General features: G+C 46.3%; 1 protein-coding gene across 2 annotated transcripts in view; it reads left to right on the top strand.

Moving 5' to 3' along the window:
* The window catches only part of LOC139408319 (talin 1), a 160602-nt gene that overhangs the window by 79407 nt on the left and 54309 nt on the right, over window positions 1–26886 (top strand). For both annotated transcript variants that reach the window (XM_071152056.1, XM_071152055.1), the window contains 13 exons: window positions 1462–1756; window positions 2546–2712; window positions 5965–6093; window positions 8814–8927; window positions 9468–9581; window positions 9825–9959; window positions 10319–10447; window positions 16289–16391; window positions 17321–17529; window positions 17705–17824; window positions 17964–18161; window positions 18486–18625; window positions 24103–24196. In XM_071152056.1, coding sequence (XP_071008157.1) covers window positions 1462–1756; window positions 2546–2712; window positions 5965–6093; window positions 8814–8927; window positions 9468–9581; window positions 9825–9959; window positions 10319–10447; window positions 16289–16391; window positions 17321–17529; window positions 17705–17824; window positions 17964–18161; window positions 18486–18625; window positions 24103–24196 — 1947 coding nt within the window. The remainder of the gene's footprint in view (window positions 1–1461; window positions 1757–2545; window positions 2713–5964; window positions 6094–8813; window positions 8928–9467; window positions 9582–9824; window positions 9960–10318; window positions 10448–16288; window positions 16392–17320; window positions 17530–17704; window positions 17825–17963; window positions 18162–18485; window positions 18626–24102; window positions 24197–26886) is intronic.

The raw sequence follows: 26886 nt of genomic DNA, 5'->3' as shown, positions 1-26886 counted from the left end.
AAGTTAACTATCTAAGATGTGTCGCATAAATGATATTCAGCTCGGGGCTCCAGCTATGCATTTGGTTTGCTAACTAGCTATCTAAGCCGGCAAGATGGAAAGATCAAGCTTCTTGGTTCCAGCAGAGATAATCAATCCCCCCACCTGGATAAAAAACCCTGCTAAATTTGTTTTATGCTTCAAAATACAAACATTTGGAAAGAAATAGTGCCCCTGGTGTGCACTGCCGGTAATACAATATACCCCGGTATTGTGCAGGAACGGTATGAAAATCTGCATACAAATTAATTGTTTTTCCATTTGTGAATTTGTAAATTAAGTTTACATAAGAAGAGAGAATTGATTTTTCCCCTCTCTAGTTTAGTGTTGACACCAAGAAGTGGTTCAGACGGCTTGATTAGATCACGTGTAGTCCTTCCAACTTCTCTGTTTCTCTCCTCCTCTTCCTTTACCCATCTATTTATTTCTATCGTCCCCATTTCTACCTCCCCTTTTTTTAACCCCATCTCTACCTCCCCTTTTTTTAACCCCATCTCTACCTCCCCTTTTTTAACCCCATCTCTACCTCTGCTTTTTTTTAACCCCATCTCTCCCTCCCCTTTTTTAACCCCATCTCTCTCTCCCCTTTTTTAACCCCATCTCTCTCTCCCCTTTTTTAACCCCATCTCTCCCTCCCCTTTTTTAACCCCATCTCTCCCTCCCCTTTTTTTAACCCCATCTCTCCCTCTGCTTTTCTTACCCCCATCTCTCCCTCCCCTTTTCTTAACCCCATCTCTACTTCCCCTTTTCTTAACCCCATCTCTCCCTCCCCTTTTCTTAACCCCATCTCTCCCTCCCCTTTTCTTAACCCCATCTCTCCCTCCCCTTTTTTAACCCCATCTCTCCCTCTGCTTTTCTTACCCCCATCTCTCCCTCCCCTTTTCTTACCCCCATCTCTCCCTCCCCTTTTTTTAACCCCATCTCTCCCTCCCCTTTTCTTAACCCCATTTCTCCCTCCCCTTTTCTTAACCCCATCTCTCCCTCCCCTTTTCTTAACCCCATCTCTCCCTCCCCTTTTTTAACCCCATCTCTCCCTCCCCTTTTTTAACCCCATCTCTCCCTCTGCTTTTCTTACCCCCATCTCTCCCTCCCCTTTTCTTAACCCCATCTCTACCTCCCCTTTTTTTAACCCCATCTCTCCCTCCCCTTTTCTTAACCCCATCTCTCCCTCCCCTTTTTTTAACCCCATCTCTCCCTCCCCTTTTCTTAACCCCATCTCTCCTTCCCCTTTTTTTAACCCCATCTCTCCCTCTCCTTTTTTTAACCCCATCTCTCCCTCCCCTTTTCTTACCCCCATCTCTCCCTCCACTTTTTTTTTACCCCTCTCTCCTCCCCTTTTTTTTACCCCTCTCTTTGCCTTTGCTTTTTCTCTCCTTTCTCCCCTTATCCCTTTTTATCTTACCCCTCTCCCTCTCTGTCCAGGTGGTCGCTCCCACCATCAGCTCTCCGGTGTGCCAGGAGCAGCTGATTGAGGCAGGCAAGCTGGTTTCCAAATCGGTGGACGGCTGCGTGGATGCGTCGCAGGGCGCCACCAGCGATGAGGGGCTCCTCAAGCAGGTGGGCGCCGCCGCCACAGGCGTCACCCACGCCCTCAACGAGCTCCTGCAGCACATCAAGCAGTACGCCCACGGAGGCCAGCCCATAGGGCGCCACGGAGAGGCCACCGACCGCATCCTGGACGTCACCGAGAACATCTTCAGCTCCATGGGAGATGCCGGTAGGCTGGGGGATGGGATGGGAGGGGCGGGGCTAAAAGGGGTCAAGGGTCAGCAGTCATATTGGAGTGAGATAGCATAGATGGTGGATTTAAAGATGCCCCACTCATGCCTTTTACCATTGAAGAAAATGGTCACAGTTCAGGTCTGCTTAAGGGGGTGGCTCTCCCATAGGCAGCAATGCGGTAGCAGCTGGGTCTGGTCTGCTTAGTTTATTGACTGTATATGAACCTGAAAAAAGGAGTGAGATGTCTCTGGAGTCTGCATCTCACAATGGCATCCTATTTGCAAAAAGCAATTTCAAATGTTTGTCTTATTTCCAAAAAGCAGTACAAAAAAAGTCTAATTTGACATGTTTTAATATGAAAATATGATGTGGATTTTATTTTATTTTTATTTAACTAGGCAAGTCAGTTAAGAACAAATTCTTATTTTCAATGACGGCCTAGGAACAGTGGGTTAACTGCCTGTTCAGGGGCAGAACGACAGATTTGTACCTTGTCAGCTCGGGGATTCGAACTTGCAACCTTTCGGTTACTAGGCCAACACTCTAACCACTAGGCAGGTAGCCTGTACAACTATTTGTTGGTAAAATACTCCCTGACTTTGAAGTTTTAAGAGGTTTATTAAAGGAAAGATCTAAATGCTGCCTCTCCTACCGTTGCCCTTTTCCTAGGGCCAGAATCAATAAAGGTTAGATGAATAAATCAGTATTTAAACTTCAGTAAAAACTAGATTAATAAATGAGGATTTAAACTGTATTGACTGCTGTTTCTCTCCCTTCTCTCCAGGTGAGATGGTGCGTCAGGCCCGCATCCTTGCCCAGGCCACCTCGGACCTGGTCAACGCCATCAAGATGGACGCAGAGGGCGAGTCGGACCTGGAGAATTCCCGCAAGCTGCTGTCAGCCGCCAAGCTCCTGGCAGACGCCACGGCCAAAATGGTGGAGGCTGCCAAGGTCTGTTCCACATGAGTTACTGTTCCCATCCTGTCCCCCATTCCACCATGGTCTGTTCCACATAACCTACTGTTCCCATCCTGTCCCCCATTCCACCAAGGTCTGTTCCATCTGAGCCACTGTTCCCATCCTGTCCCCCATTCCACCAAGGTCTATTCTATATGACCTACTGTTCCCATCCTGTCCCCATTCCACCATGGTCTATTCCACATGACCTACTGTTTCCATCCTGTCCCCCATTCCACCATGGTCTATTCCACATGAGTTACTGTTCCCATCCTGTCCCCCATTCCACCATGGTCTGTTCCACATAACCTACTATTCCCATCCTGTCCCCCATTCCACCATGGTCTGTTCCACATAACCTACTATTCCCATCCTGTCCCCCATTCCACCATGGTCTGTTCCACATAACCTACTATTCCCATCCTGTCCCCATTCCACCATGGTCTATTCCACATGACCTACTGTTCCCATCCTGTCCCCCATTCCACCAAGGTCTGTTCTATATGAGCCACTGTTCCCATCCTGTCCCCCATTCCACCATGGTCTATTCCACATGACCTACTGTTCCCATCCTGTCCCCCATTCCACCAAGGTCTGTTCCACATGAGTTACTGTTCCCATCCTGTCCCCCATTCCACCATGGTATGTTCTATATGACCTACTGTTTCCATCCTGTCCCCCATTCCACCAAGGTCTGTTCCATCTGAGCCACTGTTTCCATCCTGTCCCCATTCCACCAAGGTCTGTTCCACATGAGTTACTATTCCCATCCTGTCCCCCATTCCACCAAGGTCTGTTCCACATGAGTTACTGTTCCCATCCTGTCCCCCATTCCACCAAGGTCTGTTCCACATGAGTTACTGTTCCCATCCTGTCCCCCATTCCACCATGGTCTGTTCCACATGAGTTACTGTTCCCATCCTGTCCCCCATTCCACCATGGTCTGTTCCACATGACCTACTATTCCCATCCTGTCCCCCGTTCCACCAAGGTCTGTTCCACATGACCTACTATTCCCATCCTGTCCCCCATTCCACCATGGTCTGTTCCACATGACCTTACTATTCCCATCCTGTCCCCCATTCCACCAAGGTCTGTTCCACATGACCTACTATTCCCATCCTGTCCCCATTCCACCATGGTCTGTTCCACATGACCTTACTATTCCCATCCTGTCCCCCATTCCACCAAGGTCTGTTCCACATGACCTACTATTCCCATCCTGTCCCCCATTCCACCAAGGTCTGTTCCACATGAGTTACTGTTCCCATCCTGTCCCCCATTCCACCAAGGTCTGTTCCACATGACCTACTATTCCCATCCTGTCCCCCATTCCACCATGGTCTGCTCCACATAACCTACTATTCCCATCCTGTCCCCATTCCACCATGGTCTATTCCACATGACCTACTGTTCCCATCCTGTCCCCCATTCCACCAAGGTCTGTTCTATATGAGCCACTGTTCCCATCCTGTCCCCCATTCCACCAAGGTCTGTTCCATCTGAGCCACTGTTCCCATCCTGTCCCCATTCCACCAAGGTCTGTTCCATCTGAGCCACTGTTCCCATCCTGTCCCCATTCCACCAAGGTCTATTCCACATGACCTACTGCTCCCATCCTGTCCCCCATTCCACCATGGTCTGTTCCATCTGAGCCACTGTTCCCATCCTGTCCCCCGTTCCACCAAGGTCTGTTCTATATGAGCCACTGTTCCCATCCTGTCCCCCATTCCACCATGGTCTATTCCACATGACCTACTGTTCCCATCCTGTCCCCCATTCCACCAAGGTCTGTTCCACATGAGTTACTGTTCCCACCCTGTCCCCCATTCCACCATGGTATGTTCTATATGACCTACTGTTCCCATCCTGTCCCCCATTCCACCAAGGTCTGTTCCATCTGAGCCACTGTTTCCATCCTGTCCCCATTCCACCAAGGTCTGTTCCACATGAGTTACTATTCCCATCCTGTCCCCCATTCCACCAAGGTCTGTTCCACATGAGTTACTGTTCCCATCCTGTCCCCCATTCCACCAAGGTCTGTTCCACATGAGTTACTGTTCCCATCCTGTCCCCCATTCCACCATGGTCTGTTCCACATGAGTTACTGTTCCCATCCTGTCCCCCATTCCACCATGGTCTGTTCCACATGACCTACTATTCCCATCCTGTCCCCCGTTCCACCAAGGTCTGTTCCACATGACCTACTATTCCCATCCTGTCCCCCATTCCACCATGGTCTGTTCCACATGACCTTACTATTCCCATCCTGTCCCCCATTCCACCAAGGTCTGTTCCACATGACCTACTATTCCCATCCTGTCGCCCATTCCACCATGGTCTGTTCCACATGACCTTACTATTCCCATCCTGTCCCCCATTCCACCAAGGTCTGTTCCACATGACCTACTATTCCCATCCTGTCCCCCATTCCACCAAGGTCTGTTCCACATGAGTTACTGTTCCCATCCTGTCCCCCATTCCACCAAGGTCTGTTCCACATGACCTACTATTCCCATTCTGTCCCCCATTCCACCAAGGTCTATTCCACATGACCTACTATTCCCATCCTGTCCCCCATTCCACCATGGTCTGTTCCACATGACCTTACTATTCCCATCCTGTCCCCCATTCCACCAAGGTCTGTTCCACATGACCTACTATTCCCATCCTGTCCCCCATTCCACCAAGGTCTATTCCACATGACCTACTATTCCCATCCTGTCCCCCATTCCACCATGGTCTGTTCCACATGACCTTACTATTCCCATCCTGTCCCCCATTCCACCATGGTCTGTTCCACATGAGTTACTGTTCCCATCCTGTCGCCCATTCCACCATGGTCTGTTCCACATGACCTACTGTTCCCATCCTGTCCCCCATTCCACCATGGTCTGTTCCACATGAGTTACTGTTCCCATCCTGTCCCCCATTCCACCAAGGTCTGTTCCACATGACCTACTGTTGCCATCCGGTCCCCCATTCCATCGTTGAGGATTTATGAGCGAGGCTGGAGGAATGGCGAGGCCTCAGTTTAGGAGCTGTGTGTGTTTTTTTATTTTTATTGTTGTTTAGTCTTATTTAAGTTTAAGTCTGCTGTTTTGAGGATTTAGTTAGCAACTTCCTCAGTGCGCTCGCATGCGGGTGGAATATCCTCTTGGTCTAATGGTTATGATGCTGGTTTCCCCAGCGGGAGACCGGGGTTCAGATCCCACTCGTGACATTAATGTGCTGATGTGTGTGCAGGGCGCAGCCGCCAACCCGGACAGTGAGGAGCAGCAGCAGAGACTGAGGGAGGCAGCAGAGGGCCTACGCATGGCCACCAACGCGGCTGCCCAGAATGCCATCAAGAAGAGGCTGGTCAACAAGCTGGAGGTGAGGACACAGTCAGACATCCTTCTTCTGATATTACTGGATCTCAACCAGTGTTTCTCCCGTCGTTATAAAGATTGGGTTGGGTGGGCCCCCCTCCTAACTTTGTTACACCCCTCTGCTTAAAAGAGACTGGTACTTTCCGCCTGGAAATTAAACTATGCTGACTTTCAAACTGTATGGCCATTTAGCTATTTTAACATTACTACTAGGGCCAGGAGTTTTTCAAGACCACATGACCTGACCACGACAAACAGGCTCTAGTTAAAGGGCATTTTAGAGTGAAAATTCCTTTTTTATTAAGGCCAGCAATATCAATAAGACAGTATCATGAATATAAAACCGTTTATGATGTAAAAAGTTTGAGGCAATTTTAGGAGAAGAGGTGGGTCTTGGCATTTAAACAGGCGGATATACTCCCGATTCAAGCCTCTTACCCAAGAGCTCTAGAGTGAAAACGTATCTTAGTCTCTCGGTGTTAGTCTGGTTTTTATGGAAGTAAAAAAAAAACATAATCTCTGCTTCTCATAGCAACCACACAAGTGGCTTCCCATAACAGCCAAATAAGTAAGAAGCCCTTGAGTGGTGCAGCGGTCTAAGGCACTGCATCTCAGTGCTAGAGGCGTCACTACAGACCCTGGTTTGATTCCAGGCTGTATCACAACCGACCGTGATTGGGAGTCCCATAGGGCGGCACACAATTGGCCCAGCGTCGCCGGGGTAGGCCGTCATTGTAAATCAGAATTTGTTCTAAATGACTTGCCTAGTTAAATAAAGGCTACATAAAAATAAATATCAGATGCATGTTCAATCACCTCTCTCTTCCATACAACCACCTCTCTCTTCCATACAACCACCTCTCTCTGCCATACAACCACCTCTCTCTTCCATACAACCACCTCTCTCTTCCATACAACCACCTCTCTCTGCCATACAACCACCTCTCTCTTCCATACAACCACCTCTCTCTTCCATACAACCACCTCTCTCTGCCATACAACCACCTCTCTCTTCCATACAACCACCTCTCTCTTTCATACAACCACCTCTCTCTTCCATACAACCACCTCTCTCTTCCATACAACCACCTCTCTCTGCCATACAACCACCTCTCTCTGCCATACAACCACCTCTCTCTTCCATACAACCACCTCTCTCTTCCATACAACCACCTCTCTCTTCCATACAACCACCTCTCTCTTCCATATAACCGCCTCTCTCTGCAATACAACCGCCTCTCTCTGCCATACAACCAGCTCTCTCTGCCATACAACCAGCTCTCTCTTCCATACAACCACCTCTCTCTGCCATACAACCACCTTTCTCTGCCATACAACCACCTCTCTCTGCCATACAACCACCTCTCTCTGCCATACAACCACCTCTCTCTGCCATACAACCACCTCTCTCTGCCATACAACCACCTCTCTCTGCCATACAACCACCTTTCTCTGCCATACAACCACCTTTCTCTGCCATACAACCACCTTTCTCTGCCATACAACCACCTCTCTCTGGCATACAACCACCTCTCTCTGGCATACAACCACCTCTCTCTGGCATACAACCACCTCTCTCTGCCATACAACCACCTCTCTCTGCCATACAACCACCTCTCTCTGCCATACAACCACCTCTGCTGGTGCCAGGATGCATCCCAAATAGCACCCTATTCCCTGTATAGTGCACTTCTTTTGACCAAAGCCCACAGGGCCCATAGTGGGCTACTTTTCACCAGAGCCATATGTAAGGAAACAGGGTGCTATTTGGGATGCTGCCCTAGTGTTAAGTGATATCGTAGGCCCACAAAAGAGCTTTGTAACTGTGAGGGAGATTTGCAGAACTTATGAATGGCCATGACTTGTCTAAGCAGAACTTATGACTGTCTGACTTGTCTAAATCAAATCACATGTTATTTGTCACATACACATGGTTAGCAGATGTTAATGCGAGTGTAGCAAAATGCTTGTGCTTCTAGTTCCGACCGTGCAGTAATATCTAACAAGTAATCTAACAAATTCACAATGACTACCTTATACACACACAAGTGTAAAGGGATGAATAAGAATAGGTACATAAAGATATATATATGAATGAGCGATGGCCGAACGACATAGGCAAGATGCAGAACTAAACAGAACTTATGTCAGTGAACAGCAAAACAAGCCATCCAGAATATTACAATTGTGGGAAATCACAGGTTGGAAAGCAAATGTCTACTGCTGAAAAGAGAAGAGGCTAAATCCGTATGCTGTAGGCTACCAAAATATTAGATCAACTTCCACATATTGTTTACAAAGTAAAACAAGAGAGACAGGCTTTTGGTACGAACACATCAGCCATCACCGACGAGTGACCGGTGCATCATTGGCTGAGTCAGTGAAACTGGAAAGCATTTTTAGGATCATCATTTCCTCCTCAGGTTGTAGCCTACAATATGTGCGTCTGTGTACACAGCTCAATATTGATGGATTCAAGACAGAGTTGTTTTTATTGATGTCAGTGCCAAAGTAGCCTTGATTATTTGTGCGCAGGATCTTGATTTCTAAGATTGATTTGTTTTGTTGCTTGCATTTGACAAATTTGATTAAAAACTTAACCTTAATGTATGCGTTGCTGAAATGAACCAACCCTGGTGTTTAGTTAGCAAGCACATCGGTTTGGAAACTTAAGTTGAAACTAAACTGACAGTCTTTTATTTTCCACACTGCGTTTCCTGTCAGAACGCAGCCAAGCAGGCCGCCGCAGCCGCCACTCAGACTATAGCCGCCGCCCAGCACGCCGCCTCGTCCAATAAGAACCCAGCAGCCCAGCAGCAGCTCGTCCAGAGCTGCAAGGTGAGAGCTCCGCTGCCATGACAACCCCAACCATCACTCTCTTCCTGGTTTCTGATCCTGTGGGGTCAGGCATAGGTCAATGAGTATGAGTGTCATGTCTTTGCTCTCTTTCTCTAATTTTCATTCGCTCTCTTTTTCTCTCTCTCGCTCTCTTTTTCGCTCTCTCTCGCTCTCTCTCTTTCTATTTTTCTTTCTCTCTCTCAGGGGTACAATTACTGTAGTAAATCTCAAAGAAAATATTTTTGACTTTGCCATTCTGAGTTAGATTGTATTTCAGGTGTCCTTCATTGTACTCTGAACATGAGTGTGTAAATATCCCCTTTCTATACACTGAGCTTGTGATTTGTCATGTATGTAGTGATGTATGCAGTCATGTGAGCAGTGATTTGCTTCATTGCACTGTAAGAATGAGAATAGAGCATTGTGATTTTGATAGTGTGTGTGTACGTTATTGTTTTTACCCTGACCGAACTACACATTTTCCATTTGATTGGTTGGTTGATAGTGTCATTAAGTGTCCGATCTGTTGGTGTGTGTCAGGTGGTGGCAGACCAGATTCCTCAGCTGGTCCAGGGAGTGCGTGGAAGCCAGTCCCAGCCCGACAGCCCCAGTGCCCAGCTCACCCTCATCGGGGCCGGCCAGAACTTCCTCCTGGTGAGACCCTCATCTCTGCCCTGCACTCATGTTTTTTTTCCCTGATTCTGATATACTTTCGCAAAGAAGGATGCCCGCCTAAAAGGAATATGACACAAAACAAGGAAGCTTGTCCTCTGAAATCTACTGGAGCCAATTTGATTTATTACAAACTTCACCGGAACAATGTTTTAGTAGCATGCGCCTTTTGTAGAAATAAACAAGTTAATCCTTTCCTTCCTCCATTCACTCCTATGCCCTCAGCCTGGTGCCAAGATGGTGACGGCTGCCAAGGCCACAGTACCTACCATTGGCGACCAGGCCTCTGCCATGCAACTCAGCCAGTGTGCCAAGAACCTGGCTACTGCCCTTGCCGAGCTCCGCACGGCCGCACAGAAGGTACCAAACACCCCCCAAACGCACTCAACAAGAACCTGTTGTTTGACCTTGTTAGTGCTTTTGCTCGTGGAATTAGCTCGCTAGCTTCCTCCATTTAGCTGAAACACTGTATTAGCAGTTTAGTTTGTGGAATTAGCTAGCTACAGTAGCTTGCTCCGTAACTAGCTGAAACACTGTGTTAGCAGTTTAGCTAGTTGGAATTAGCTAGCTCACTCCATAGCTAACTTGAGTAACACCACGGTAATATAGCACTAGAGTTAGAGGTTTAGCAGGCCCGGTCTTGCCCAATATGGGGTCCCTATTCTGTTCTGTCTTCCCTTTCCCCACTTCCTGTGTTGACTTCCTGTCATGTGATCCAGGCACAGGAAGCATGTGGTCCTCTGGAGATCGACAATGCTCTGACGGTGGTCCGAGGCCTGGAGAAAGACATGGTGGAGGCCAAGGCTTCAGCTGGTGATGGCAAACTCAAACCCCTGCCCGGAGAGACGGTGAGAGTCTCTCTCACACACACACACACACACACACACACACACACACAATACACCTTGCATATGCCGTATGCGTACTGTGCTTGCAGCCTAGCAGGAAGTTTGACACACACACACACACACACACACACAATACACCTTGCATATGCCGTATGCGTACTGTGCTTATAGGCTAGCAGGAAGTTTGACACACCACACACCACACACTCACACTCCTGCCCTGGTATATGGCAAGCACATGCCCAAATACACACATTTTCACAAACACACAGTACTGTACATACAAGCTAACCACAACTTTTTCAACAGTATGCATATTATACAGCACCAAGTGTACACACACAACCCATCTCTCCCACGATCTTCCTGTCACATGACTTGTGACAGGAATAACTTGTGACAAGTGAACTACTGACTTTCAGCATGCATATAGGGAAGGGCCCTGAACTTGTACTGCACTGACACAGATGACTGGCTAAAAGAAATGGATAATTAGATGACTGGCTAAAATAAATTGATAATAACACGATAGTGTTGTGAAATGTTATGTAATATTTTAAACTCTAAATAACGTTTTTAATGTTGCTGGACCTCAGAAAGAGTAGCTTCTGCCTTGGCAGCAGCTAATGGGGGATCCTTAATAAATACAAAATACAAATAGTTGAAGCTGTATTGCTAGATTTCAGTCCATCTTTTGATGTTATTGATCGTAAATTGTTCACCTGCCATCACATGGTTGGAGAGTTATTTATCCAATAGAACCCAGAGAGTGTTCTTCAATGGAAACTTATATCTACAGTGCGGTATCCCTCAGGGCAGTTACCTTGGGCCATTACTCTTCTCTATTTTAACCAACTATTCGCCAGTTGTCTTACTAGAAGCTAATATTACTATGAATGCTGATGATCGAACACACTACACATCAGCACCTCTAGCCAGTGAACTCACTGACACTCTTAGCAAGGAGTTGCAGTTAGTGTCAAAATGGGTAATTAACAATAAACTGGTCTTAAATACATCTAAAACTAAAGGCATTGTATTTGGTTCAAAACATTCTCTTAGATCTAAACCTCAAAAGGAGTTGTGTATAAAGGGTGTGACCACTGAGGAAGTTGAACTCCTAGGAGTAACATTGGATGGTCAGATATCATGGTCAAGTCATATTGACAAAGTTGTTGTGAAGATGGGGAGAAGAATGTCTGTTTTATAAAATATATGTTGCATTTTTGACACAAACAAAATCAACTGTACTAGTTGTTCAGGCTCTGGTCTGGTCCCAACTTAATTACTGTCCGGTAATATGGTCAAGTGCAGCAAAGAATACCTATCAAAGCTGCCGCTGGCTCACGACAAAGCAGCACGCCTTGCCCTTAACCGCACATACAGAACTAACATGAACAACTTGCATAATACTTTTTCATGGTTGAGGAAAAATGTACATCTCTTCTAGTCTTTTTAAGAAACATTTGTGTGTTGAAAATGCCTCACCACTTGTATAATCTGTTTTAAACAGACACAACACACATACCTACATACCTCACCAGACACAACACTATGGGTTCCTTAATGGTACCCAAACCATAAACTGATTTTCTCTTAGTTATCTATAGAGTCATGTCATGGTGGAATGATCTGCTACCAGAGGTTTCTCAGTTATCTATAGAGTCATGGTGGAATGATCTGCTACCAGAGGTTACTCAGTTATCTATAGAGTCATGTCATGGTGGAATGATCTGCTACCAAAGGTTACTCAGTTATCTATAGAGTCATGGTGGAATGATCTGCTACCAGAGGTTACTCAGTTATCTATAGAGTCATGGTGGAATGATCTGCTACCAGAGGTTACTCAGTTATCTATAGAGACATGTCATGGTGGAATGGTTACTCAGTTATCTATAGCGTCATGGTGGAATGATCTGCTACCAGAGGTTACTCTGTTATCTATAGAGTCATGGTGGAATTATCTGGTACCAGAGGTTACTCAGTTATCTATAGTCATATTGTGGTGGAATGATCTGCTACCAGAGGTTACTCAGTTATCTATAGAGTCATGGAGGAATGATCTGCTACCAGAGGTTACTCAGTTATCTATAGAGTCATGTTATGGTGGAATGATCTGCTACTAGAAGTTACTCAGTTATGTATAGAGTCATGGTGGAATGATCTGCTACTAGAAGTTACTCAGTTATCTATAGAGTCATGGTGGAATGATCTGCTACTAGAAGTTGATCAGTTATGTATAGAGTCATGGTGGAATGATCTGCTACCAGAGGTTACTCAGTTATCTATAGAGTCATGTCATGGTGGAATGATCTGCTACCAGAGGTTACTCAGTTATCTATAGAGTCATGGTGGAATGATCTGCTACTAGAAGTTACTCAGTTATCTATAGAGTCATGGTGGAATGATCTGCTACCAGAGGTTACTCAGTTATCTATAGAGTCATGGTGGAATGATCTGCTACCAGAGGTTACTCAGTTATCTATAGAGTCATGGTGGAATGATCTGCTACTAGAAGTTACTCAGTTATCTATAGAGTCATGGTGGAATGATCTGCTACTAGAAGTTACTCAGTTATCTATAGAGTCATGTCATGGTGGAATGATCTGCTACTAGAAGTTACTCAGTTATCTATAGAGTCATGTCATGGTGGAATGATCTGCTACCAGAGGTTACTCAGTTATCTATAGAGTCATGGTGGAATGATCTGCTACCAGAGGTTACTCAGTTATCTATAGAGTCATGGTGGAATGATCTGCTACTAGAAGTTACTCAGTTATCTATAGAGTCATGGTGGAATGATCTGCTACTAGAAGTTACTCAGTTATCTATAGAGTCATGGTGGAATGATCTGCTACTAGAAGTTACTCAGTTATCTATAGAGCCATGTCATGGTGGAATGATCTGCTATCAGAGGTTACTCAGTTATCTATAGAGTCATGGTGGAATGATCTGCTACTAGAAGTTACTCAGTTATCTATAGAGTCATGGTGGAATGATCTGCTACTAGAAGTTACTCAGTTATCTATAGAGTCATGGTGGAATGATCTGCTACTAGAAGTTACTCAGTTATCTATAGAGTCATGGTGGAATGATCTGCTACCAGAGGTTACTCAGTTATCTATAGAGTCATGGTGGAATGATCTGCTACCAGAGGTTACTCAGTTATCTATAGAGTCATGTCATGGTGGAATGATCTGCTACCAGAGGTTACTCAGTTATCTATAGAGTCATGGTGGAATGATCTGCTACTAGAAGTTACTCAGTTATCTATAGAGTCATGTCATGGTGGAATGATCTGCTACCAGAGGTTACTCAGTTATCTATAGAGTCATGGTGGAATGATCTGCTACCAGAGGTTACTCAGTTATCTATAGAGTCATGGTGGAATGATCTGCTACTAGAAGTTACTCAGTTATCTATAGAGTCATGGTGGAATGATCTGCTACTAGAAGTTACTCAGTTATCTATAGAGTCATGGTGGAATGATCTGCTACTAGAAGTTACTCAGTTATCTATAGAGCCATGTCATGGTGGAATGATCTGCTATCAGAGGTTACTCAGTTATCTATAGAGTCATGGTGGAATGATCTGCTACTAGAAGTTACTCAGTTATCTATAGAGTCATGGTGGAATGATCTGCTACTAGAAGTTACTCAGTTATCTATAGAGTCATGGTGGAATGATCTGCTACTAGAAGTTACTCAGTTATCTATAGAGTCATGGTGGAATGATCTGCTACCAGAGGTTACTCAGTTATCTATAGAGTCATGGTGGAATGATCTGCTACCAGAGGTTACTCAGTTATCTATAGAGTCATGTCATGGTGGAATGATCTGCTACCAGAGGTTACTCAGTTATCTATAGAGTCATGGTGGAATGATCTGCTACTAGAAGTTACTCAGTTATCTATAGAGTCATGTCATGGTGGAATGATCTGCTACTAGAAGTTACTCAGTTATCTATAGAGTCATGTCATGGTGGAATGATCTGCTACCAGAGGTTACTCAGTTATCTATAGAGTCATGGTGGAATGATCTGCTACCAGAGGTTACTCAGTTATCTATAGAGTCATGGTGGAATGATCTGCTACTAGAAGTTACTCAGTTATCTATAGAGTCATGGTGGAATGATCTGCTACTAGAAGTTACTCAGTTATCTATAGAGCCATGTCATGGTGGAATGATCTGCTATCAGAGGTTACTCAGTTATCTATAGAGTCATGGTGGAATGATCTGCTACTAGAAGTTACTCAGTTATCTATAGAGTCATGGTGGAATGATCTGCTACTAGAAGTTACTCAGTTATCTATAGAGTCATGGTGGAATGATCTGCTACTAGAAGTTACTCAGTTATCTATAGAGTCATGGTGGAATGATCTGCTACTAGAAGTTACTCAGTTATCTATAGAGTCATGTCATGGTGGAATGATCTGCTACTAGAAGTTACTCAGTTATCTATAGAGTCATGGTGGAATGATCTGCTACCAGAGGTTACTCAGTTATCTATAGAGTCATGGTGGAATGATCTGCTACTAGAAGTTACTCAGTTATCTATAGAGTCATGTCATGGTGGAATGATCTGCTACTAGAAGTTACTCAGTTATCTATAGAGTCATGTCATGGTGGAATGATCTGCTTCCAGAGGTTACTCAGTTATCTATAGAGTCATGGTGGAATGATCTGCTACCAGAGGTTACTCAGTTATCTATAGAGTCATGGTGGAATGATCTGCTACTAGAAGTTACTCAGTTATCTATAGAGTCATGGTGGAATGATCTGCTACTAGAAGTTACTCAGTTATCTATAGAGCCATGTCATGGTGGAATGATCTGCTATCAGAGGTTACTCAGTTATCTATAGAGTCATGGTGGAATGATCTGCTACTAGAAGTTACTCAGTTATCTATAGAGTCATGGTGGAATGATCTGCTACTAGAAGTTACTCAGTTATCTATAGAGTCATGGTGGAATGATCTGCTACTAGAAGTTACTCAGTTATCTATAGAGTCATGGTGGAATGATCTGCTACTAGAAGTTACTCAGTTATCTATAGAGTCATGTCATGGTGGAATGATCTGCTACTAGAAGTTACTCAGTTATCTATAGAGTCATGGTGGAATGATCTGCTACCAGAGGTTACTCAGTTATCTATAGATTCATGGTGGAATGATCTGCTACTAGAAGTTACTCAGGCAAAAAGCAAGTTTAGCTTAAAAAACAGATATAAAATACATATCACAGCGCCTCTCCTATTTCTAAAAATCTGATTGAACTGTACATATATATATATATATATATATATAACTCTTGTTTTATTTCTAGTTTGAATTTATTGTAATTAGTTGTCTATTACTGTTCTTTCATGTATTTGTATGTTTTGTGTGGACCCCAGGGAGAGTAGCTGGCACATTTGCAGTAGCTAATAGGGATCCTAATACACTAAACTAAACTTGTTTAGTATGCACAGTAGGCTGATTTCAACACCCACCACAGAATCAGGTTGGTAGGCTGATTTCAACACCCACCACAGAATCATGAATCATGCCTCAGCACCCATCTATAGGTCTGTACCTATATGATGATTACAAGCACTTGACATTGAGAATTCCAACCACAGTGCAGACACTTACGAAAAACACACGCACTTAACTGGCCCTCAATGCTTCGTATGTGAGAGCAGTCAGTACAATGAAACCTGATGTACCGTACAGTAGGCATAATTAGGATTCTTGACCACTCACTCCTACTCATGTTACTTTATTTAATTAGATTGTGTGTGAAGATAAGAATTATACAAGTGGAAGTATGTGCATTGTGTCTTATTGTATGTGTTTTTGCAGCTGGAGAAGTGCTCTCAGGACGTGGGCAACAGCACTAAGGCTGTGAGCTCTGCCATCGCCCAGCTGCTGAGTGAGGCCACCCAGGGCAACGAGAACTACACAGGTAACTACAGTAGCATACAAACCGGTCACCCAGGGCAACAAGAACTACACAGGTAGCTACGGTAGTATACAAACTGGTCACCCAGGGCAACGAGAACTACACGGGTAACTACAGTAGTGTACAAACTGGTCACCCAGGGCAACGAGAACTACACAGGTAGCTACGGTAGTGTACAAACTGGTCACCCAGGGCAACAAGAACTACACAGGTAGCTACAGTAGTGTACAAACTGGTCACCCAGGGCAATGAGAACTACAGTACCAGTCAAAAGTTTGGACACACCTACTCATTCAAGGGTTTTTCTTTATTTTTACTTTTTTCTACATTGTAGAATAATAGTGAAGACATTTAAACTATGAAGGTCTCCGGGACTAGAGTTGGAGAACCCTGGCCTACAGAAAGGCTCTCCAACCCTGTTCCTGGAGAGCTACTGTCCTGTAGGTTTTCACTCCAACCCTGTTCCTGGAGAACTATCGTTCTGTAGGTTTTCACTCAAACCCTGTTCCTGGAGATCTATCGTCCTGTAGGTTTTCACTCCAACCCTCTTCCTGGAGAGCTATCTATCGTTCTGTAGGTTTTCACTCCAACCATCATCTAGCACACCTGATTCTAATAATTAGCTGGTTTGATAAAATTAATCGGGTTAGTTCCAACTGGGGTTGGATTGAACACCTACAGGACGGTAGCTCTCCAGGAACAGGGTTAGAGAGCCCTGGCCTAGAGGTAACTTACTGAAGTATGTAAAAAAAAAAATAAAGAATGTAGCTCAGAAAATAAAAGGATCATGAAGCCCTCAGCCATGTGCACTGAGTATAGTATATAATGTGTCTGACAGCCTAAAAATGTATCTGGTGGGAGTAAGGAAGAAGTCTCAGGAGCACCCTCTAGTGGAGACAGATGGTACTCATGCTTTGTCCCCTCTCTCTCAGGTATGGCAGCCAGAGACGTGGCTCAGGCATTGCGCGCTCTGGCCTCGGCCGCCCGCGGGGTTGCTGCGACGACCGCCGACCCTCAGGCCCGCAACGCAATGCTGGACTGCGCTAGTGACGTTATGGACAAGTCGGCCAATCTGATCGAAGAGACCAAGAGAGCCATTGCCAAGCCGGGAGATCCTGACAGCCAGCAGAGACTGGCACAGGTCAGTCAGACAGTCTGTCAGGTTCTATACTTTTGTATATTTGTTGCCAATACACAAAGAGCTCACTATTGGAATGTAAACCCCTCAACAGTCAAGACTGTGCTTCTATGAAAGACCTTAGGAAACATATCCATCTACGAAATGTTTCTATTTGAATGTGTTTGGTTGTGTACAGGTGGCCAAGGCTGTATCCCAGGCCCTGAACAGGAGTGTGAACTGCCTGCCTGGACAGAGAGATGTGGACAACGCTATAAGAACAGTCGGAGAGGCCAGTAAGAAACTACTGGCCAATTCTGTGAGTAGAAAATCGCACCAAACTAAAATATTTGCCTTTTTAGGACCACTTTTTTTGTTTTCAACTATTACTTCTCTTTTCTCCCTTTCATTACTTCTTTTCCTCTTCATTTATCCCATCCTCCCCCTCTCTTCTCCAGTTCCCGCCCAGTGGGAAGAGTTTCCAGGAGGCGCAGGTCAACCTGAACCAGGCTGCAGCCGGTCTCAACCAGTCAGCCAATGAGCTGGTCCAGTCGTCCAGGGGCACCACCCAGGACCTGGCCAAGGCCACTGGCAAGTTCGGCCATGACTTCGGAGAGTTCCTGGATGCCGGCGTGGACATGGCCGGCCAGTCACAGGTCAGAGAAGGACACGGATGAAACGCCAGTGTCATGCGACTGGGGTGAAATGAAATCTATTGCGTTGTGATGTATTGTTCAGGTTGAGTGATGTTGTGTAGCTAATTTCATACTGTGTACGATGCAGCGGTTATATGTTTTGTTAAGTGTATGTTTAGGAGAGAGCAGGACGGGACGTGTCTTGAGATATATGCAGGCAATTCACTCTTATCAGATGTTTCCATGCATGTGTGTGTCATATGTTACTGACTTCATATGTGCGTGAATGACTGAGAGAACCTTCATGACCTGATTTGAACCTTTTCCTCTCTGCTCTCCGTTCAGAACAAGGAGAACCAGACGCAGGTGGTGTCCAACCTCAAGACCATCTCCATGTCGTCCAGTAAGCTGCTGCTCGCCGCCAAGGTCCTGTCCACAGACCCCAACTCCCCCAACCTCAAGAACCAACTAGCAGCCGCCGCTCGGTAAGAATGGCATTAGGTCCTGTCCACCGACCCCAACTCCCCCAACCTCAAGAACCAACTGGCAGCCTCCGCTCGGTAAGAATGGCATTAGGTCCTGTCCACCGACCCCAACTCCCCCAACCTCAAGAACCAACTAGCAGCCGCCGCTCGGTAAGAATGGCATTAGGTCCTGTCCACCGACCCCAACTCCCCCAACCTCAAGAACCAACTAGCAGCCGCCGCTCGGTAAGAATGGCATTAGGTCCTGTCCACCGACCCCAACTCCCCCAACCTCAAGAACCAACTAGCAGCCTCCGCTCGGTAAGAATGGCATTAGGTCCTGTCCACCGACCCCAACTCCCCCAACCTCAAGAACCAACTAGCAGCCTCCGCTCGGTAAGAATGGCATTAGGTCCTGTCCACAGACCCCAACTCCCCCAACCTCAAGAACCAACTAGCAGCCGCCGCTCGGTAAGAATGGCATTAGGTCCTGTCCACCGACCCCAACTCCCCCAACCTCAAGAACCAACTGGCAGCCTCCGCTCGGTAAGAATGGCATTAGGTCCTGTCCACCGACCCCAACTCCCCCAACCTCAAGAACCAACTAGCAGCCGCCGCTCGGTAAGAATGGCATTAGGTCCTGTCCACCGACCCCAACTCCCCCAACCTCAAGAACCAACTAGCAGCCGCCGCTCGGTAAGAATGGCATTAGGTCCTGTCCACCGACCCCAACTCCCCCAACCTCAAGAACCAACTAGCAGCCTCCGCTCGGTAAGAATGGCATTAGGTCCTGTCCACCGACCCCAACTCCCCCAACCTCAAGAACCAACTAGCAGCCTCCGCTCGGTAAGAATGGCATTAGGTCCTGTCCACAGACCCCAACTCCCCCAACCTCAAGAACCAACTAGCAGCCGCCGCTCGGTAAGAATGGCATTAGGTCCTGTCCACCGACCCCAACTCCCCCAACCTCAAGAACCAACTGGCAGCCTCCGCTCGGTAAGAATGGCATTAGGTCCTGTCCACCGACCCCAACTCCCCCAACCTCAAGAACCAACTAGCAGCCTCCGCTCGGTAAGAATGGCATTAGAGCCTGTCCACAGACCCCTCACAGTATCAACAATGCAGTTAGCTACAGATAGCAGGCTTGGGTTCACTTCTACTTTCAACACTATTCTAATAATCTATTTAGTCATTCATTGACATTCCAGTTTTGTACTGGAAACGTGCTGTCATTTTCACTGGGGATCGTTTCTATTTGAAAATGTGTTACCCTCTCATGATGATCCATGCTAATTGTTAACATGTTCCTTTCCACGTTACTCAAATTCTTATTCATATACTCTCATATACAGTAGATACAGCTCTGAGCATTCTCTAACTCCCTGTCTTACACACACACACGTTACAATAGTCACGTTCTTGTATAGACGTCTTCAAACGTGCGTGCGATGTGTGTAGAAAGGGTTCTATAACAAACTGTCAGTAGGGGTTTATATTGAATGAAAACTTCAACAGGACACACCTCTCCCAGTCATGATGACGGGTGACAAGAGCTCTGGTGTGAAGTTTCCCCTATCTACAGATCTAGGATGAGCTTCCCCTCCCCCAATTCTTACCTTAACCCTTAATGGGGAAAATTTAAAAGCTGACCCAAGATCAGCATCTAGGGGACAACTTCACCCTACTCCGCTATGAGACTGAAGGAGAAGGGATGTGACAGGCTTTGATTGAACACTTTTCTATTTTTCTAAAAGCACCTCTTTAGACTCTAGTGTGGGCTGCTCCGTTCTCTAGTGTGGGCTGCAACGTTCTCTAGTGTGGGCTGCTCCGTTCTCTAGTGTGGGCTGCTCCGTTCTCTAGTGTGGGCTGCTCCGTTCTCTAGTGTGGGCTGCTCCGTTCTCTAGTGTGGGCTGCTCCGTTCTCTAGTGTGGGCTGCTCCGTTCTCTAGTGTGGGCTGCTCCGTTCTCTAGTGTGGGCTGCTCCGTTCTCTAGTGTGGGCTGCTCCGTTCTCTAGTGTGGGCTGCTCCGTTCTCTAGTGTGGGCTGCTCCGTTCTCTAGTGTGGGCTGCTCCGTTCTCTAGTGTGGGCTGCTCCGTTCTCTAGTGTGGGCTGCTCCGTTCTCTAGTGTGGGCTGCTCCGTTCTCTAGTGTGGGCTGCTCCGTTCTCTAGTGTGGGCTGCTCCGCTCTCTAGTGTGGGCTGCTCCGTTCTCTAGTGTGGGCTGCTCCGTTCTCTAGTGTGGGCTGCTCCGCTCTCTAGTGTGGGCTGCTCCGCTCTCTAGTGTGGGCTGCTCCGCTCTCTAGTGTGGGCTGCTCCGCTCTCTAGTGTGGCCTGCGCCGTTCTCTAGTGTGGCCTGCGCCGTTCTTTAGTGTGGGCTGCGCCGTTTTCTAGTGTGGCCTGCGCCGTTCTCTAGTGTGGCCTGCGCCGTTCTTTAGTGTGGGCTGCGCCGTTCTCTAGTGTGGCCTGCGCCGTTCTCTAGTGTGGCCTGCGCCGTTCTCTAGTGTGGCCCGCTCCGTTCTTTAGTGTGGCCCGCTCCGTTCTTTAGTGTGGCCCGCTCCGTTCTTTAGTGTGGGCTGCGCCGTTCTTTAGTGTGGGCTGCGCCGTTTTCTAGTGTGGGCTGCTCCGTTCTCTAGTGTGGGCTGCTCCGTTCTCTAGTGTGGGCTGCTCCGTTCTCTAGTGTGGGCTGCTCCGTTCTCTAGTGTGGGCTGCTCCGTTCTCTAGTGTAAGCTGCTCCGCTCTCTAGTGTAAGCTGCTCCGCTCTCTAGTGTGGGCTGCTCCGCTCTCTAGTGTGGGCTGCTCCGCTCTCTAGTGTGGGCTGCGCCGTTCTCTAGTGTGGCCTGCGCCGTTCTCTAGTGTGGCCCGCTCCGTTCTTTAGTGTGGCCCGCTCCGTTCTTTAGTGTGGGCCGCGCCGTTCTTTAGTGTGGGCTGCGCCGTTCTCTAGTGTGGGCTGCGCCGTTCTTTAGTGTGGCCTGCGCCGTTCTTTAGTGTGGCCTGCGCCGTTCTTTAGTGTGGCCTGCGCCGTTCTTTAGTGTGGCCTGCTCCGTTCTTTAGTGTGGCCTGCTCCGTTCTTTAGTGTGGCCTGCTCCGCTCTTTAGTGTGGCCTGCTCCGCTCTTTAGTGTGGGCTGCTCCGCTCTTTAGTGTGGGCTGTTCCGCTCTTTAGTGTGGGCTGTTCCGTTCTTTAGTGTGGGCTGCTCCGCTCTTTAGTGTGGGCTGCTCCGCTCTTTAGTGTGGGCTGCTCCGCTCTTTAGTGTGGGCTGCTCCGCTCTTTAGTGTGGCCTGCGCCGCTCTTTAGTGTGGGCTGCTCCGCTCTTTAGTCTGCCTTCTTTCCACCCTCACGTTCTCTCTCGCTCCTGTTCTTCAGGCTACCCTGGGGCGGCAGGGTAGCCTAGTGGTTAGAGCATTAGGACTAGTAACCGGAAGGTTGCGAGTTCAAACCCCCGAGCTGACAAGGTACAAATCTGTCGTTCTGCCCCTGAACAGGCAGTTAACCCACTGTTCCCAGGCCGTCATTGAAAATAAGAATTTGTTCTTAACTGACTTGCCTGGCTAAATAAAGGTAAAAAAAATAAAAATCTAATGTTCTCACTCCCACTCTTTCATACTTTTTATTTACATTGTCCAACTTACTTCCACTTTGTCTGTCTGTGTCTCTCTCTCTGTCTATGTCTCTGTGTCTCTCTCTCTCTCTCTCTGTCTATGTCTCTGTCTCTCTGTCTGTCTGTCTCTCTCTGTCTCTCTCTATGTCTCTCTGTCTCTATGTCTCTCTGTCTGGCTATGTCTCGGTCTGTCTATGTCTCTGTCTGTCTATGTCTCTCTGTCTGTCTATGTCTGTCTATGTCTCTCTGTCTGTCTATGTCTCTCTATGTCTCTCTGTCTGTCTCTGTCTGTCTATGTCTCTCTGTCTATGTCTCACTGTCTGTCTATGTCTCTCTGTCTGTCTATGTCTCTCTGTCTGTCTGTCTATGTCTCTCTGTCTATGTCTCTCTGTCTATGTCTCTCTGTCTGTCTATGTCTCTCTCTGTCTGTCTGTCTGTCTGTCTGTCTGTCTGTCTGTCTGTCTGTCTGTCTGTCTGTCTGTCTGTCTGTCTGTCTGTCTGTCTGTCTGTCTGTCTGTCTGTCTGTATGTCTCTCTGTCTATGTCTCTCTGTCTCTCTGTCTATGTCTCTGTCTCTCTGTCTATGTCTCTCTGTCTCTCTGTCTGTCTGTCTCTCTGTCTGTCTCTCTGTCTATGTCTCTGTCTGTCTATGTCTCTGTCTGTCTATGTCTCTCTGTCTGTCTATGTCTGTCTGTCTATGTCTCTGTCTGTCTATGTCTCTCTGTCTATGTCTCTGTCTGTCTATGTCTCTCTGTCTGTCTGTCTCTCTGTCTGTCTATGTCTCTCTGTCTGTCTATGTCTCTCTGTCTATGTCTCTCTGTCTCTGTCTCTCTGTCTATGTCTCTCTGTCTATGTCTCTCTGTCTATGTCTCTCTGTCTGTCTGTCTCTCTGTCTCTCTGTCTGTCTGTCTGTCTGTCTGTCTGTCTGTCTGTCTGTCTGTATGTCTGTATGTCTCTCTGTCTGTATGTCTCTCTGTCTATGTCTCTCCATCTGTCTGTCTCTCTGTCTGTCTGTCTCTCTGTCTGTCTATGTCTCTCTGTCTATGTCTCTCTGTCTGTCTATGTCTCTCTGTCTATGTCTCTCTGTCTGTCTATGTCTCTCTGTCTATGTCTCTCTGTCTGTCTATGTCTGTCTATGTCTCTCTGTCTGTCTATGTCTCTCTGTCTATGTCTCTCTGTCTATGTCTCTCTGTCTATGTCTCTCTGTCTGTCTATGTCTCTCTGTCTATGTCTCTCTGTCTCTCTGTCTATGTCTCTCTGTCTGTCTGTCTATGTCTCTATGTATCTCTGTCTATGTCTCTCTGTCTCTCTGTCTATGTCTCTCTGTCTCTCTGTCTATGTCTCTCTGTCTGTCTGTCTATGTCTGTCTGTCTATGTCTCTATGTATCTCTGTCTATGTCTCTGTCTGTCTCTCTCTGTCTATGTCTCTATCTCTCGCCCTCTCGCTCTCTCTCTCTCTCGCTCTCTCTGTGTCTCTGTCTCTGTCTCTGTCTCTCTCTCTCTCTCTCTCTCTCTCTCTCTGTCTCTCTCTCTGTCTCTCTCTGTCTCTCTCTCTCTCTCTGTCTCTCTCTGTCTCTCTCTGTCTCTCTCTCTCCTGCTTTCAATGTCTATATTTTCTTTTTCACTCTGCCTTTCAGTTTCTGATGAGAAAACAGCTCACCAGTTCTCTGTAGAGATTCTACACACCAAAGCTCTGAAGCGTGTGTGGGCGAACAGCAATTTACAGCGAGAGACTGGTGCTCTCCATCCCTCATTCTCTCTCACTCACACAAACACACACACAGACACACACATATACACACGCACACCCTTTCTGTTACTCTGTCACTAACACACTCCCTCATGTTTTCTCACATGCTACCTCCCTTTCTCTCTCTCTCTCTCTCTCTCTCTCTCCGTCCACAGTGCCGTCACTGACAGTATCAACCAGCTCATCACCATGTGTACCCAGCAGGCCCCGGGCCAGAAGGAGTGTGACAATGCTCTCCGGGAGCTCGAGGTACACCCGTTCTTCTCTCTTTCTATTTGTTGTCATTTTTTTTTGTCTTTCAATCTCTGAACAGTTTGTTGGATGACTCATTCAGTTGTTGGTGTATGTGAATGCTGTGGAGTGTTGCTAAGGCTGGGAAAGAGTGTGTAATTGTTCTTCTGGGACTTGTGGTATAGGTACACTGTGTACTATCTTACTGCATGGTGTATTCTTTATGTGGATATTAAAGGGATAGTTCAGGAACATTTACAGATTTAAATGTACATATACAATTGTATATATATATACACATAGTCATTATCATAAAAACAGTACTGTATGGACAAGGGAGAGACTGCAGTCCACACTTTGTTTAAAATTTAAAAAAATCCACTGCCACCAACCACTAATATTGGTATTTTTATATTAGTTTATCATGTTTTAAATTTCATTCCGTCTGGCTCCTCTTCTTCCACTCCCTCCTTCATTCTCTCGCTCCTGTCCCTCTTCCTCCTCCTTCACTCTCTCGCTCCTGTCCCTCTTCTTCCTCCTCCTTCACTCTCTCGCTCCTGTCCCTCTTCTTCCTCCTCCTTCACTCTCTCGCTCCTGTCCCTCTTCTTCCTCCTCCTTCACTCTCTCGCTCCTGTCCCCCTTCTTCCTCCTCCTTCACTCTCTCGCTCCTGTCCCTCTTCTTCCTCCTCCTTCACTCTCTCGCTCCTCTTCTTCCTCTCCCTCCTTTACTCTCTCGCTCCTGTCCCTCTTCCTCCTCCTTTACTCTCTCGCTCCTGTCCCTCTTCCTCCTCATTCACTCTCTCGCTCCTGTCCCTCATCCTCCTCCTTCACTCTCTCGCTCCTCTTCTTCCTCTCCCTCTTCCTTTACTCTCTCGCTCCTGTCCCTCTTCTCCCTCCTCCTTCACTCTCTCGCTCCTGTCCCTCTTCTCCCTCCTCCTTCACTCTCTCGCTCCTGTCCCTCTTCCTCCTCCAAGTTATCTCATCAAAATATTTTGTTGCTCAGTGATTTGAATGCATTTTTAAACGATTTGGTCATGGAATCTGAAACTCTCTAAATGGAGGACATTGACTTGGATAGGTTTGTGTTTGAACAAGCTAATATTGTCTTGTGGCTAGATTAACAAACCAACATGGGGATTGTACTCCCTCCTTGTTCATAGACTGTTTTCAAGGTAAGGAAACAAATATATGAATATGTAATATCGCTGAACCACCCCTTCAATGTACTTAGTGGTGATTGGTCAAGAACATGTTACTATTTTTTCTACTATTATATATTATATTATTAGTATTAGAAATATGTCATTAATATATACACATTGATGTGTGAATATCAATATCTTTATGCATTTCTGATATATTTTTTGGTTCGTAGACTTGAAATATTCTGAATATTGGCATGGTTTATCCTTGGAAATAATCTGAATATTGGCATGGTTTATCCTTGGAAATAATCTGAATATTGGCATGGTTTATCCTTGGAAATAATCTGAATATTGGCATGGTTTATCCTTGGAAATAATCTGAATATTGGCATGGTTTATCCTTGGAAATAATCTGAATATTGGCATGGTTTATCCTTGGAAATAATCTGAATATTGGCATGGTTTATCCTTGGAAATAATCTGAATATTGGCATGGTTTATCCTTGGAAATAATCTGAATATTGGCATGGTTTATCCTTGGAAATAATCTGAATATTGGCATGGTTTATCCTTGGAAATAATCTGTGCTCCAGTCTAGTTACACAGCTTTAAGTTGTTGTGCTCCAGGGTCTAGTTACACAGCTTCAAGTTGTTGTGCTCCAGAGTCTAGTTACACAGTTTCAAGTTGTTGTGCTCCAGAGTCTAGTTACACAGCTTCAAGTTGTTGTGCTCCAGAGTCTAGTTACACAGCTTCAAGTTGTTGTGCTCCAGTCTAGTTACACAGCTTTAAGTTGTTGTGCTCCAGGGTCTAGTTACACAGTTTCAAGTTGTTGTGCTCCAGAGTCTAGTTACACAGTTTCAAGTTGTTGTGCTCCAGGGTCTAGTTACACAGCTTCAAGTTGTTGTGCTCCAGTCTAGTTACACAGCTTCAAGTTGTTGTGCTCCAGTCTAGTTACACAGCTTCAAGTTGTTGTGCTCCAGTCTAGTTACACAGCTTCAAGTTGTTGTGCTCCAGAGTCTAGTTACACAGCTTCAAGTTGTTGTGCTCCAGGGTCTAGTTACACAGCTTCAAGTTGTTGTGCTCCAGTCTAGTTACACAGCTTCAAGTTGTTGTGCTCCAGTCTAGTTACACAGCTTCAACTTGTTGTGCTCCAGGGTCTAGTTACACAGCTTCAAGTTGTTGTGTTCCAGGGTCTAGTTACACAGCTTTAAGTTGTTGTGCTCCAGGGTCTAGTTACACAGCTTCAAGTTGTTGTGCTCCAGGGTCTAGTTACACAGCTTCAAGTTGTTGTGCTCCAGGGTCTAGTTACACAGCTTTAAGTTGTTGTGCTCCAGGGTCTAGTTACACAGCTTCAAGTTGTTGTGCTCCAGTCTAGTTACACAGTTTCAAGTTGTTGTGCTCCAGTCTAGTTACACAACTTCAAGTTGTTGTGCTCCAGTCTAGTTACACAGCTTCAAGTTGTTGTGCTCCAGTCTAGTTACACAGCTTCAAGTTGTTGTGCTCCAGTCTAGATACACAGCTTCAAGTTGTTGTGCTCCAGTCTAGTTACACAGCTTCAAGTT

This window comes from Oncorhynchus clarkii, chromosome 5 (genome assembly GCF_045791955.1).
Source record: "Oncorhynchus clarkii lewisi isolate Uvic-CL-2024 chromosome 5, UVic_Ocla_1.0, whole genome shotgun sequence".
Classification (NCBI taxonomy): domain Eukaryota; kingdom Metazoa; phylum Chordata; class Actinopteri; order Salmoniformes; family Salmonidae; genus Oncorhynchus; species Oncorhynchus clarkii.
This window is presented reverse-complemented; position numbering and strand designations above follow the sequence as displayed.